Source organism: Planococcus citri, chromosome 1 (assembly GCF_950023065.1).
Source record: "Planococcus citri chromosome 1, ihPlaCitr1.1, whole genome shotgun sequence".
NCBI classification, from domain to species: Eukaryota; Metazoa; Arthropoda; class Insecta; order Hemiptera; family Pseudococcidae; genus Planococcus; species Planococcus citri.
In genome coordinates, this window is record NC_088677.1 from 66,572,480 (window position 1) to 66,585,853 (window position 13,374).

The window sequence follows — 13,374 nt, forward strand, 5'->3', positions numbered from 1 at the left end:
ATTTTAGAATTTTGAATAAAATGCAAGATTTTTGAAAAAAAAACAAAATTTATGGAAATTTTGACATAACATGAAGTTTTTGACCTTTTTTTGCTTGAAAAAAAAAAACACTCTTTTGACAGAAAATTTTTCAATAGGTAAAAATGAGATTGGGAAAAATTAAAGTTTGATTGAAAAAACTTAAAAAAGCAAAACTGTCAATTTTCAATAAATAAATTTTGACCTTTTTTGGCGATTTTTGTCATTGAAATTTTTCAGGTAATAGCAATTTTTTGCAATCTATTTTGGCCAAAAAGCATAACTTACTGGTAATTTTGGCAAAACAGCGAGGCATTTAGGCCATTTTGGAGAAGTGATACAAATTTTACGAAATTTTTACAAAAAAGGAAGACCTTTTTTTTTTGACAATTTCAGCGACAAAGCAAGACTTGAAAATACTTGACAGTTATTGGTTAAAAAAAAGCAAGAATTTTGGTAATTTTGAATAAAACGTACGACTTAAGCAATTTCAGGAGAAAAAACAAGATTCTTGGAAATTTTGGCGAAAAGCAGAAATTCTTTCTGGCAATATTTATTTAACAAAACAAGACTACTGACAGAGAATTTTTCAATGAGAAGAGAGTTGAGAGAAATTATTCAAGTCAAAATTCACATTTTTTCCAAAAAAAAAAAAAAAAAAAAAAAAAAAATTGAAAATAGAAGAAAACAAAAATTACAAAACAAACATAACATTTTTAAAGAAAAAGACATACTTGTTTGGAATCTTCTGAAAATTTATACTTCTGAAAGAGAAATAGAATCATTTTAGATAAAAAGTTTCACTTTTTTTCCTGGTAATTTTTCTCAAAAAAAGCACTTTCTGGCGATTTTGGCTATAAAAGCAAGACTTATTTTTCTGTAATGTTTCAAGGGAGTGGGAGTGGGAGGGAGGGAAGTAGGTAGGTAGGTAGGTACGATTGCGTCAGAATTTACCCAAGTCGACATTTTTCAGTCTGATTTTTTTTCATTTTCAAAGTAAATATTTGAAAGCCTTAACTAATAAAATGAAGATTCAAAGTTTGATTGGAGAAGATGAAGAAAAGCCTCAAAAATAGGATATCAGGACATACGAGTACAAACAGAAAAATAAGAGCAAACATAGGGAAAGATGAATAAGCAGGCCTCTCAGATACTCTAGAATTTTCAAGTTACTCGTTCTAAAGCGTTCTTGGAATTTGAGACGTCAAATTTGACACCAGAAAAATTACAAGAAACTTTTACAGAAAATATTTCTGGACAAAAATCATTAGTTGGGTCATTAATACCACGTCAGGTATTTTGAAAGAACCTCATCTTCAGCCCTGGCACCTAATTTGAGCACAATTTTGTTTGCGAAGATGCCTTGGAAAAAGTGGGCCCACAGGGAAGGCATTTCTTGCGTTTCAAATATGTGGGGAGCACAAAATATCAGTCATTGATGAAAAATTTGACCTCCGACAGCAAAATTTCTAACTCCTTCCCTTCTCCCAAAAATTTTTATAGATGCACAGACAAATAAATCATCTGCTACTCACTTTCTTGCCGGTTTCTCGATTAATAACGGACACGTTCTCCTCGCCGCTCAATTTCTTCCAGTCTAATAGGGTTGGGTCAACTCTAGGCCTTCTTCTTCTCGGCGCGGTTAAGAACTCAGCGGATAAAGTCTGTTCCGGCATATGTTGTTCAGCCAGCCATTTATTAACCTAATAAAAAAATAATAATAATCGTAGAATTACTCGAAATCATATTTTGAACGCCTTAATTTTCATCATAACGTGAAAAATTCAACACACCTTAGCATCATGGGACGAATACGCGCTGCTGTTCATCTTGGCAGCGAGATCATTACCACCTTTGGTGATATCGGCGATCATGGCCTCGTACGAAGATTTACCACGTTGCGTTGCAGACAACGCTGCCGCAGCTGCGGCCGCAGCCACCGCTGACGAAGCGCTAGACGGCGGTAGAGGAACTTTATGACCTTGACTTTGTTGCTGTTGGAATAACTGCTGCTGCTGTTTCAGCAAGTACTGTTGGTCGCCGAAATACGACGACAGGTCGACCGATTTACCACTAGCTGCGGCTGCGGCGACTGCGCCCAACGATCTGGATAACAGTTGCGAAGCGGCACTGGATGACGAATTCTTGCCCGTGTTTCCGGCGAAATTGGGCGAAGGCGAGACGGGTGATTTTTTCGGGATCATTTCGGATACTCCGGCGCTGCCGCTTGAGCCGCTGCCCGAAGCGTTGCTACCGGGTGTGGCTTGTTGTTCTCGCAGACCGAGTACGATTTCGTCTAGTTTACGTTTCTTTTTCTCTTTACCGAGTACCGGCTCTTCGACAGGTACGGGCTGTAAGGAAAAAATTAAAAGTAGGATTAGTAATCGCGCCGGATTGATCGAATAAATTTTTCTCGTTCATGGATCTAAATACTTACGCAATTCTTCTTTTGCATAAGTTTGGTCAACATATCGTCCAACTTGCTCTTCGAAGCTGGTCCTTGAGACTGTTGGAACGAGCTGGATAACGCAGCCGGTTGTTGGAACTGATTCGAGTGTCGACTTTTACTCGGCATCGAGAAATCTTGCACTTCGTCCATCATCGAATTCGAATCGTTACCAGATGCTCCGGTATTTCCACCTTTGGACGATGAACTTAAATCGATACCGACGCATCTTCCGCCCTCGTTCGATTTCGAAGATCCGCTGAAAAAACGCGAAATCATTCGTTAAAAATCCATTCTTCGCGCTATCGAAGTTGGTTATTTGTATTTTTAACTTACCCAGCCGATAAATCCATCGGAGCGTTGCTAGAAGCGCTGCTGGGAGTCGTATTCGGTGTACTTTTGGTCACATTCGAGTGGAATTTCAAATCGAAAGGCATAGCTGTGATTTGCGACGATCTGATACTGGATGAGGAATGTTGGTGGGCCGGAGGTGGTTGAATATGTGACGTTTGAATGGACGTCGAACGTCTGCAAATGAAAAAAAAAATGAAAAATAAACATCACTCTCAACTTGTGGTGCGTCATTCTACAGAAAAATCCAACTATCGATCAAATCACATACCTCGTATCCTCCTCCTCGGTAGGATCCCACGTCGGTAACGTAGCCTGTTTACCGCTATGAGCGGCCTGAATATTATTATTGAGTAAAGCGTGTAATTTAGCTGCAAAAAACACACACACACAAAAAATCAAATTAATAAAAATCCTTTTTTTCCCCTTAAAATCATCGCAACTGTTTCTGAAAATATCCAAATACCTCTTTCTGTCTCCACATCGATGGCAATATGCCTCTTACGCTTAATACCGCCCGGTCCGGTCGGCGTAATTGACAAAGATGGATTGGTATTGAACACAGCCGCGGGTATATTGCTATTCGCCGCCGCCGCTGCTGCTGCTGCCGCGGCAGCCGCAGCCGCAGCCGATACTCGACCAGCGGAGAAAGCGTGATCGGTGGTAATGGTAATCATCTCGGATCCATCTGGTAACGAGCACGGTGTCAACGTGTCTCTCTTCGGAGTGCCGCTGTCTCGATCTACGTCCATATTGGAGGTGTTCATGCCGGGCATTCCGTAAGCCGAGAACGTTCTACTAACCGGCCATTCGCCGTTCTCGACGCATTCGACTATATGCTGCAATCTGATGATAATTGCATGTTCCTGCAAAAATAACACAAAAAATCATTACGTTAATTCGTTACTCATCTCCTGGGTAATTCTGCTTTTGCATCTAGATACTCACTTTAGGCCATTTAATAGGATTCTGGTAACTTTGAGCGATCAACTGGGCGAAAGTTTTCTCCAGCTGAGACGCTTTGGCTTGTTTATCAGCGGCAGCGGCTGCAGCTGCGGCACTGGCGTTGAAATTCGAACTTTCGGTACCGTCGGTGCTCTTTCGCATGACTTCTAATTCGGGGAACAGGGCTTTCAATTTGCCCACACTCTCCATAGCCGACGCAGTTCCACAAGAGGTTTCCTTCTTGGCGACTATTTCGAGTGGTTTCTTATCTTCAGCGACAGATTTCACGACGCTTTCGTCTTTTTCGACTTCGCTTTCGGTTTCTTCGGTCTTGGCGACTGATTGAACTTCTTTAGATTCGACTGAAACCGAAGTTGAAGATTCTTCTTTGGCGGTGTCTTCGTCTACATCCATTTTACTAGACTCGTCCGATGTTTTGGCCGCAGCGGATGTTTCGTCCGTGGTGGACTTGGCTGGAGAAGCGGGTTGATCGTCTGTGGCTACAGATTCGTCTTTGCCTACTGCCGAGGATGAGTCTTCGACAGAAGCAGGTGTTCGTGGTCGTTCTTCGATAGACGAATCTGCGGGTTTGCTTTCGCTATCGTCGGTGACGTTTTCGGTGGGTTCGTCTTCGACGAGCGATTCCTTCGATTTCGAAGACGAGGGTTCTTTGACCGGTGACGAATCTGATGATGGCGGTTCGTCGACGTCCATTCGTTCGTCGTCAGCTGATTTATCGGCTGTGACGTCTTCGGATTCGGCGGCCGGACTAGGGGCGCGATCGGAAACGGATCCGGCGTCTTTGTCGGTCTGAAAATGAAGAAAGCAAGGTTTGTATGAGTAAAATGTATAGAACTTGCTCGGAAAAAAATTAATACTTAATCTAAATGGCTTGAAGAGATTTTAAGATATCAAATTTCGAAGCGCGATTTAAAAAATCTTTTGTTTTGCAAAAAAATTGATTTCTCTATCTGGAAACTGAAAAAAATCAAATTTCAAAGCGTGATGTTTAAAAAAGTTCGTTGTCTGATGAAAAAATTAATTTCTTTCTATCTGGAAACTGAAAAAAAAATCAATTTCTTGAAACAAAACGACGATTCACGTTCAACTATCAAACTTCTGTCAAAATTATGTCAAAATTGAGGCTTCCGCCACAAAATAACCACAGTCGATATCTAAAATATAAACAACTTTGTACGGTTTGATGAAAACTCGAGACTTTGACAAGGGATATTTGGCAATTTCCGGCAAGAAATCATTTGTTTGCAAAACTGAAGCCTCCAAAATGTTACTGAAGGCCCAAGATTGGCTTGAAACTACCTTCAGTCAACGAAACATGCAAAAAAAAGGGTATCAACTGAATTTCAGTTTTTCAACTCAATTCTGTAAACTTGAGAAATTTTTTTCATCTTCAAAAATTTGCAGAAGGCTCAAGAGCTGCTCATAATGACTCGAATCAATTTCCAACCATTTTTGGAGGTCAAAAATTTTCTAGCTCAATTATTAAAAAATTGGTTTTTCTTATTACCCTTTTTTTGGCCTTGTAAAAATATTTTTTTCTCGGAATTAAATTGAGGTAAAAATTTTAAAATCGCCAATTTTGAGATTTTCATTAAATCATTTTCTATTATGTATTTGATTTAGATTCGACACATTTCCATAAATTTTCAATTTTCAAAGCATCATCAAAGCCTATATTCAAAAATTGAAAAAAAATTATCATCCCAAAATACTTACGGTGGTTTCTTTCTCCTCTTCGTCTCGTTTTTCGCACTCTACATCGGGTTTCACATCAACATCGGGTTTAGCACCTTCATCGCCGGATGTCTGTTGTTCTTCAGTCTTCACAGAATCGGCGATTTTCTCAGTCGAAGCATCATTCGACCCAGTGGTGGTAGTCTCTAAAGGCTCGCTTTTAACTATAGCAGTCGCAGCATCAGCGCCGCCAACGATAACCGGCGTAACCGTCGTTTCGCCGGCAGTCGTCACGACGAGATCTTCACTGGCTGGTTCTTTCTTCACAGCGGCGATTTTCTCAATTTGCAGCGTGCCTTCGCCTTTCTCCAAAGTCACCACGATTTGATTCTGGTCAACGCGTACGATATCTTCGGTTTTCTCGATTTTCACAGCCGGTGGTATCTCGGTTTTGAATCCGGCTCCGCTCACAACCGACATTACATTTTTATTCACTATTTCTCTGAACGATAGTTCGGGATCGTTCAAAATATAGAAATCCGTTCGACCGAGTCCGTGCCTAGAACAAAACAAACACAGTAACGCAATCAGATCGACGTTATCGGAGTTAAACAAACATCGGTACCGAGAAACGAGCAACGCATCAGCGCGCAACTTATACCCGAGTGACAAAAATCACCTTTCGAAACACTCAACATGTCCAACCATTGCTACACATATAAATGATATAGATGTACAATACACCAGCATACAAATACATATACAAATGTACCTTAACACGTGCTATCTATACGCATTCACACGATAACAAAGTCGTTAATTATCGCGCCATAATGGTAATCCCAACCTCCCCAACCCTCCTCACACAACAACAACGTATCTAAAAGAAAGAGAATTTAAAAACCCACACATCTGGTGAATTTTCCCCGTATTCTTTATAGAAATATAGGCTTTTTATTTAAACAGCATGTCATTTTTTTTTTTTTTGACAACCGGTTTTTGTACATCTTTTTATACTCTCGAATTTTAAATATGTAGTAAGTTCTGCGTACGTGAAAATTACTCACTTTGCGACTCCGATTAGTAAATCTTTATCGTGTTTGCCAGGCACCCACCATTCGGGTACATCGGCTGATAATTGGCATAACTTGAGACGTTCGTCGAGTAAAGGATGAGGCAATATTACTTCTCGAATTTTGTTCAACAAATTTATTCGTTCTAAAGCACGTCGAGCTTTTTCTTCGTTGATCATTTCGACTGGGAAATCGGCACTCTCTGTAAAAATCACAAATATTTAATACGAATCGAAAATGGAATTAAAAATATTAAATTCGGATAATTTCTGCGTCTAAATTACCTTCGTCTTCGGTCAATTTGAGCCCGCAGACTTTCTTACAAAGAGCAATAAATGCTCGATAGTACTCGGTCATCGTTTCATCGTATTTTTTCTCTAGTTTCGATAACGATCGGAATTTGCTCCATTCGTAACGATTTCTCGCCCTGTAAACGTAATTATTAGTATCGATCCAGCATTTTTTTTAAAAATTAAATGACATTTAAGGTACCTGTCAAATTCCACGCCATAAGTTGACACAGTTCGGTAAAATTCTTGTTCCTCTCGTTTAGACCATTTTCGTTGGGTGATCTCGACTCTTTGACGTTCCTTTTCACGATACATCTGCTCGATTTTCTCTTTCCGTTCGAATTTCTGCGAATGAGAAGAAACACACGAACTTCGATAAACACTTATTACAATTTTCTTCATTTTGGATAATTACTTAACGCAAAAATAATTCCATAAATTAGGTCAAAAAGCTGCAGTGATACTGAAGATAATAGATGCAAAATCGTACGATGTAATACCTCGATTTCATTGGTTGATAACAACAAAACAATTAACCAAATGTAATATTTGACAGGAAATTTTCGTCACATTATCCATCTTCACTGCAGCCTTATCCTAACTACGAAAAAATCGTAACCATAAATCGTGTCTATGGAAAATACACCTTCGGGTGTTGAATTACAACGATATTACGACACGGATACGATTTTTTCGTACCAAGCTGTCGAATTCTAAAAATTCGATGATTCGATTGGCAAAAAAATAAACAAATGAAATAAAAAAATGAAAATAATAATGGTAAAAAACACCCATATTGGTGAAAAAATACATCGATTCAGAACGACGACGTTGATTTACATTTTTATTCATCGTTTTGGAAATTTTCTTTTAAAAAAAATTTCATTCCGGATAATTTACGAAGAACATCAACGCCTATCAAATAAACAACACTGTTTCAATGTAAGTTCATCGGTTACTAGAATCAAAATATAATTTTTTACAATTTTTCAAAGCTAAAATTTTTTCAAAAAATTCGAACCCTTCATTTTTTGATCAATTAAAAAAAACTCATTATCATGATTGTCTTAATGTTAAAAAAATAAATAAAAACACACAGCAAAGTGATTACACGATAAAAAAACCGGCGAATACAAAAATCATCAAGTGCAATTTAAGAAAAAAAAATCACAAAAAACATCTACGCACCATATAGATCATCAAAATATATAAAAATATAAAAAAATTTATAACACATGCTGTAAGTTTTCACAATAAAAAAAAAAATAACACTTCATAATAGCTACGCGCTGTAAAAAAAAGAAAATCATTCTACGCTAAAAAAAAAATAAATGAACACATTGAACGTCACTTTTACACAGAATTAAAGAAGAGTTTTTCCTTTTTTTGTTGTTTTTTTTTTTGCTAAAAAAATATGAGATTAATACGTGTAAGTGTAGGCAAGTGTGTGTGCCATTCGCACGTTTCTGACTCATTTTCGTTCAATCGTCGGTCGTCGGTCGTGATTGTTCCAGGATAGAAGGAGCAGCGTGTGTGATTAAATGATTATTAGTACCGTAACACCTTTGTAGTATGTAGGAGGGAGAAAAGAAGAAAATATACATTTCACAACTTCGTTCAAATCAATTTCACCAAGATGTAGGTAAATGTGCTCAACAAACTTCCAACTCAAAAAATATGTACCAAGACCAACATAGCTCTATTTTTACATCATCCATAAAAACTCGTGTTCCCATAATCAGAGATCACCACTCTTATTAAACCAGCGCTCTGAATTTTTACACATGTGCAACTTCTCTTCGAATCTGAATTCGATGGAGAAGGGGAAGAGTCGAAGTATTAATATCACCACCACTTAGCAAAGATCTCATCATTTCACAACCCAAATAATTTACAAAAACATTCACAATGATTCTGATTCGGTAACAGGAGGAAATAATGGATTCCAACGTTGTTCTCTGATCACACTGAGATACATACATTCGAAACATAACAATGTTCATTTTGTCAACTTCTTCCCCCCAACCTTTCCACCTGAAAGAAGGCATCTGAGTTGAAAAATGGAAATTTGATCCAAGTTTAATAGAGCAAGTATTTTCAAATATTTCCTTTATCCTTCTTAAAAATTCAGGTGTCTTCTTTTCAACATCAAAAATATCAAAAAAATTGGGACTTATTTCCACTCCCTTCCTCTCATTCAAAAAAATACATCAGTGTTGAAAAATAAGAATCTGAATCTAAAGCTCAACATTGCAATAATTTTTTCTCCCCCCCCCCCCACAAAAAAATACAAAAATCAACGCTAAAAATTTAATTTCAATTCAATCACTCCCTCCCCTTAAAGTGTCCATATATATTTTTTTTTTCCTAAGTTGTCAACGTAAAGTAAGAATCAAACCACTGTTCCGTGGAAAAAGGGCCTTTCAGCTCAGAAGCCCTTATTCTTGAGAAATTTCTCGATTAAAAATGTTTTTCTGAATGGATTTCAAGTATTTATGACTGGAATACCCTATTTTGTGTAAGAAAATAAAGTATGTACTGGTAATACTTTGATTTTAATATTTCTAAGCTTCTGAGTGATGCAATTTTTTCAATAGATCCCGTCAGCCTGCAGCCCAAAATATTTTGTTGATCATTCGTGATTTTAAGAGAACTACTTATCACCATTACGAAGATAGGAACCAAAAGAGGAAAAGAGAAGTACCAGCCATGCAAGATAAAGAACATTGCGTATTTATTCAATCCCCCTTTTCCCTCCTATTCGAATTTTAATCCCAAAAAATATCGTAGAATTTTTTCGATAGCAAAGATCGATTTAAAATTAGAGGTATCTGTTTCCTTTTGAACAATTGATAATTTTTTTCTAAAGATCAGATGACTGCTGAATTGCAAAATTCCCCTCAACAAGGGCCTTCGTGCTCGCAGCACCAGAACAGCGATTGAACTTTTTTTTTCAAAAATGCTTTACAAAATTTCGGAAATTCTGCTTTTTTCCTTTCCCTTCACCAATTTTGCTCCAAAAAATGCTCTTCGGGTATTTGAGAATGTGTTTCAGATTCCCTTCCCCCTCTCCTCATCCTCCATAAAATCGGAACGAAACTTTTTAGCACGCTGCAGTAGGTCTACAGGGTGTCCAACAAAATCACCGAATCAAAATAGTACCTCAGATTACACCCCCCTTCCCCTAAATAAATTCACAACAAAAATGATGAAAAATTATCACTCTTCCTTCCAGCTTTTTCCTTAAAAATACACTCCAGATATTTAAGATTTTTTTTTTCAAGATCCTTAACCATCCCCTGCCCCCGCCACCATTTCTATCCCTCGAGATGGATTTTAAAAATCAAAACGAAACTTCTTCATACATTCAGATCAGGTGCACAAGGTGTCCCAAAATCACCAAATCAAGTTGGACTATTGGAAGATCATTAACACAGTGTTTTTAGATTCTCGGATGATCAAGCCCCCTCCCCTCTACCACAGTTCTTTTCATTCCAAATCAAAATTGGAGGTAAATTTTTACAAGTGAACCAGAACTTGAATTCATTTTTTTTTCAATTTCAACCATAAGATGGATAAAAATGAAATTTTCGTGAATTTTAAATTGAAAATTCGGGGCTTAAAATTTGAATACAGAGAATTTTTAGAACTTCTTCAATAATTTGTCAACTCAATTTTATGAAGTTCAGAATTTTTTCTAGACACCCTGTATCCACAACTTATGGCGTTTTAGTTGCAAAAATTCATCTTATGAATGTCGAATTTTGTGAATTTACAAGAAGAGAACTTTTCTAAAATGAATAAATCGATTTTGTTCGATTAATCGACTATCGAATTCCGATTTTGATAAAATTTGCCTCAACCTCAAAATATTTACAGATATATTCCATCTCCTGAAATGAAAAAATGTCAATTTAATACAAAAAGTACAAAAAAAACATCTTCATTCGACTACTTCGCTATTATTAAAATCATCATGAAACTCTTACATCAATTCATCTAATCATGAGCAACTCTGAATCTCAACCTCATTCACATACATCTCTCATCAAATCGCCCCCAAAAATCTCACAATTATGATATCAGAAAAAAAATCTAAAAAAAAGTATACATTCGACTACGGTAAATTGTGAAGAAGAAAAGACAGTGCCTAGGGAAGATCAATAGTACCACCATCACAATATTAACCCGAGACATATTAGAGAAGAATACGCACATACACCTTATTCCCGTATTACATAAGTTTTAATACTACATACAACATACACCGTATAATTTATATAGATACGTAAAAATAAACAAAATAATGTAAAAAATACCCACGTCGATCATTGCGAGATGATCGCACACATCGGGTACTATTTACATTACATACATAACAATGTATCATGCACTACACAACACAATCGTATTGATCCTACCTCCTCTTAATCACAAACTATTTCAAAGACTCCTACAAGTGTACTTAAAAATCCGTCTCTTTCTAAGAAGAAAATATAAAAAGGTGTCGCAATACCAGATAATACGTAATTTAACCACACACCACTTCTACCTTCTACCTTCAATTGCGGCGTATATTTCACCATTTTATAGGCTAGTTTTTCGTATTTTCAATAGGTACCCTTATAAAAGTAAAACTCGATAATTTTTTTCAAAAAAATAAAAATAAAAACCCCCCTCGATCGTTCGATATGAAGAAAAAAAGAAAAAAAAAATGAAAATGAAAATGAAAAGAAAAACGAAAAATGAAAAAAAAAAAGAAACAAGATTATTATAGGCAAAATACAGACCCAAATGTACATGGCCAGCTGTTGCCAATCCCATCCGGAGTGCGGGTTGATTAGGGAGGCCACGTCCACGGGTATAGTGGCCGTGCTCGTGCCGACGGATACGTGCGAAGAGGCCGGCCCGATGGTGGTAGATGGTGTGGGCGCATGCAAATCGGCCACGTAACTCAGCTGCTACACACAACAAAACAATAACAACCCCCAGTCCAAAAAAACGAAAAAAAAGAAAAAGAAAAAACGAAAAAAAAAAGAAGAAGCAAACGCTACGTTGGTTAACCCGTTAAAAAAATGTTAATTAATCGTGTCATTAAACCTTAAAAAAAAAAAAAATGGCCAAAGACCGATACATGTAGGTATTCGAACGATTGTATACTTTCATTTAGTTGTAATGTCAATCCCTAACCCTTACATCTCCTTTCAAGTTATCAAATTTTTATACAGATCTTAACACCATCATAATCATCATCGTCATTCCTACATTACTCGTGGAAAATTTCACCACCGCATCGAACCGACTCATCATCATCAACTTAACACTGCGTAATTCGTACGTGAACGAGAAATATTCCAAAAAAAAAAATCATAGAACAATAATAAATAACATTTAAAAATACAACTCGCATGCGGACAATTGACACAAGCGAAGAAATTACCATGAGAAAAAAAACATTGATTTTAATCGTTCTCGAACAACCCTGATCAAATTCACTATCTCTTTAATGCGCTGTGATTTTGTTAATTAAAAAAAAAAAAAAAAGAAACAGCGCATTAAAGTTAAACGATAATGTGTTTGTATTTATCAGTTTTTAGTACTTGAAAGAAAAAAAAAAAATTCATCGAATGACTACACAACATTCGCAGCTATAGGAAATATTAAGTATAGGACGTTCGATTAATAATTTCGATAAAAAACCAAATGTTGATAATTTCTTTCGAATGTGATAACCTACAACTGAACATTTTTTCCCTAATATAATTTACGTGTTGAGTGAAAAAAATTGTACAAAAAATCGACGTTGTCAATTTTCTCGACAATTAATACACCGAAATCAAAATTCAATTATGTGAAACAGAAAAACCAAAATTCCCCCCTCCCCTCCACCCGGGGTAGCTCCATTTGTACTGGGAACATTCGAAATTCGAACATGATGAGTAAAATTGTTTATTTTAAGAACAAATTTCACTATCTTACACCTTATGTTCACCAATACTCACAAACATTATTACAATTTTGTAAAAGAGACAAAAATGTGAATCTGTTCATCAAAATAAAAGCATCAATTTTCAAAAAAAAAATCCAAAACATCACGAGTTAATTTTAACACCGAAGTTCTCCTTCGAAATATTCCAAAGATGAAAATAAATACGATGGAAATATGTAGGAATAGGAAGGAGGGAATTTCGACTCGGAAATAAAGCTGAATATTTGACAGAAAATACAAAAAAATCGAGAGAGAAATTTTCAACCATCTAACCACCCCCTTCCTCCTCCCAACATGCCACTCAGTAATCCAAATTTCCCCCAGTATGATTATTCACATTAAGCATTCAAAAGAACCAAAAAAATTCATCGAACGTTCCAAATTTCTAATATTTCCCCAGCTTTACCCCTAAATCTCTATCCTTCACCCTATAATCATTTTCCAAACTCTCAAAAACAAAAAAAGAGAAAAAAAAACTAAAATAAAATTCAGCATTCACACTACAAAATCATAATACGTAATTATAACAATGCCACTACGAGAAACAAAATCGATAATAAGCTCTAC

The 13,374-nt window shown here is 36.5% G+C and overlaps 1 protein-coding gene across 6 annotated transcripts in view; it reads right to left on the reverse strand.

Annotated features, from left to right (window-relative positions):
- LOC135833410 (chromodomain-helicase-DNA-binding protein 7-like) overlaps nt 1-13,374 on the reverse strand; it is a 116,652-nt gene that overhangs the window by 5,518 nt on the left and 97,760 nt on the right. For 2 of the 6 annotated variants that reach the window (XM_065347208.1, XM_065347209.1), the window contains 13 exons: nt 11,609-11,779; nt 7,021-7,163; nt 6,813-6,955; nt 6,523-6,730; nt 5,498-6,014; nt 3,764-4,570; nt 3,282-3,681; nt 3,087-3,186; nt 2,801-2,992; nt 2,456-2,723; nt 1,812-2,369; nt 1,554-1,721; nt 753-782 (listed from right to left, as the gene is read on the reverse strand). In XM_065347208.1, the coding sequence (XP_065203280.1) occupies nt 753-782; nt 1,554-1,721; nt 1,812-2,369; nt 2,456-2,723; nt 2,801-2,992; nt 3,087-3,186; nt 3,282-3,681; nt 3,764-4,570; nt 5,498-6,014; nt 6,523-6,730; nt 6,813-6,955; nt 7,021-7,163; nt 11,609-11,779 (3,705 nt within the window). The remainder of the gene's footprint in view (nt 1-752; nt 783-1,553; nt 1,722-1,811; nt 2,370-2,455; nt 2,724-2,800; nt 2,993-3,086; nt 3,187-3,281; nt 3,682-3,763; nt 4,571-5,497; nt 6,015-6,522; nt 6,731-6,812; nt 6,956-7,020; nt 7,164-11,608; nt 11,780-13,374) is intronic. The other 4 variants (XM_065347210.1, XM_065347213.1, XM_065347214.1 and 1 more) reach the window with 4 other exon arrangements.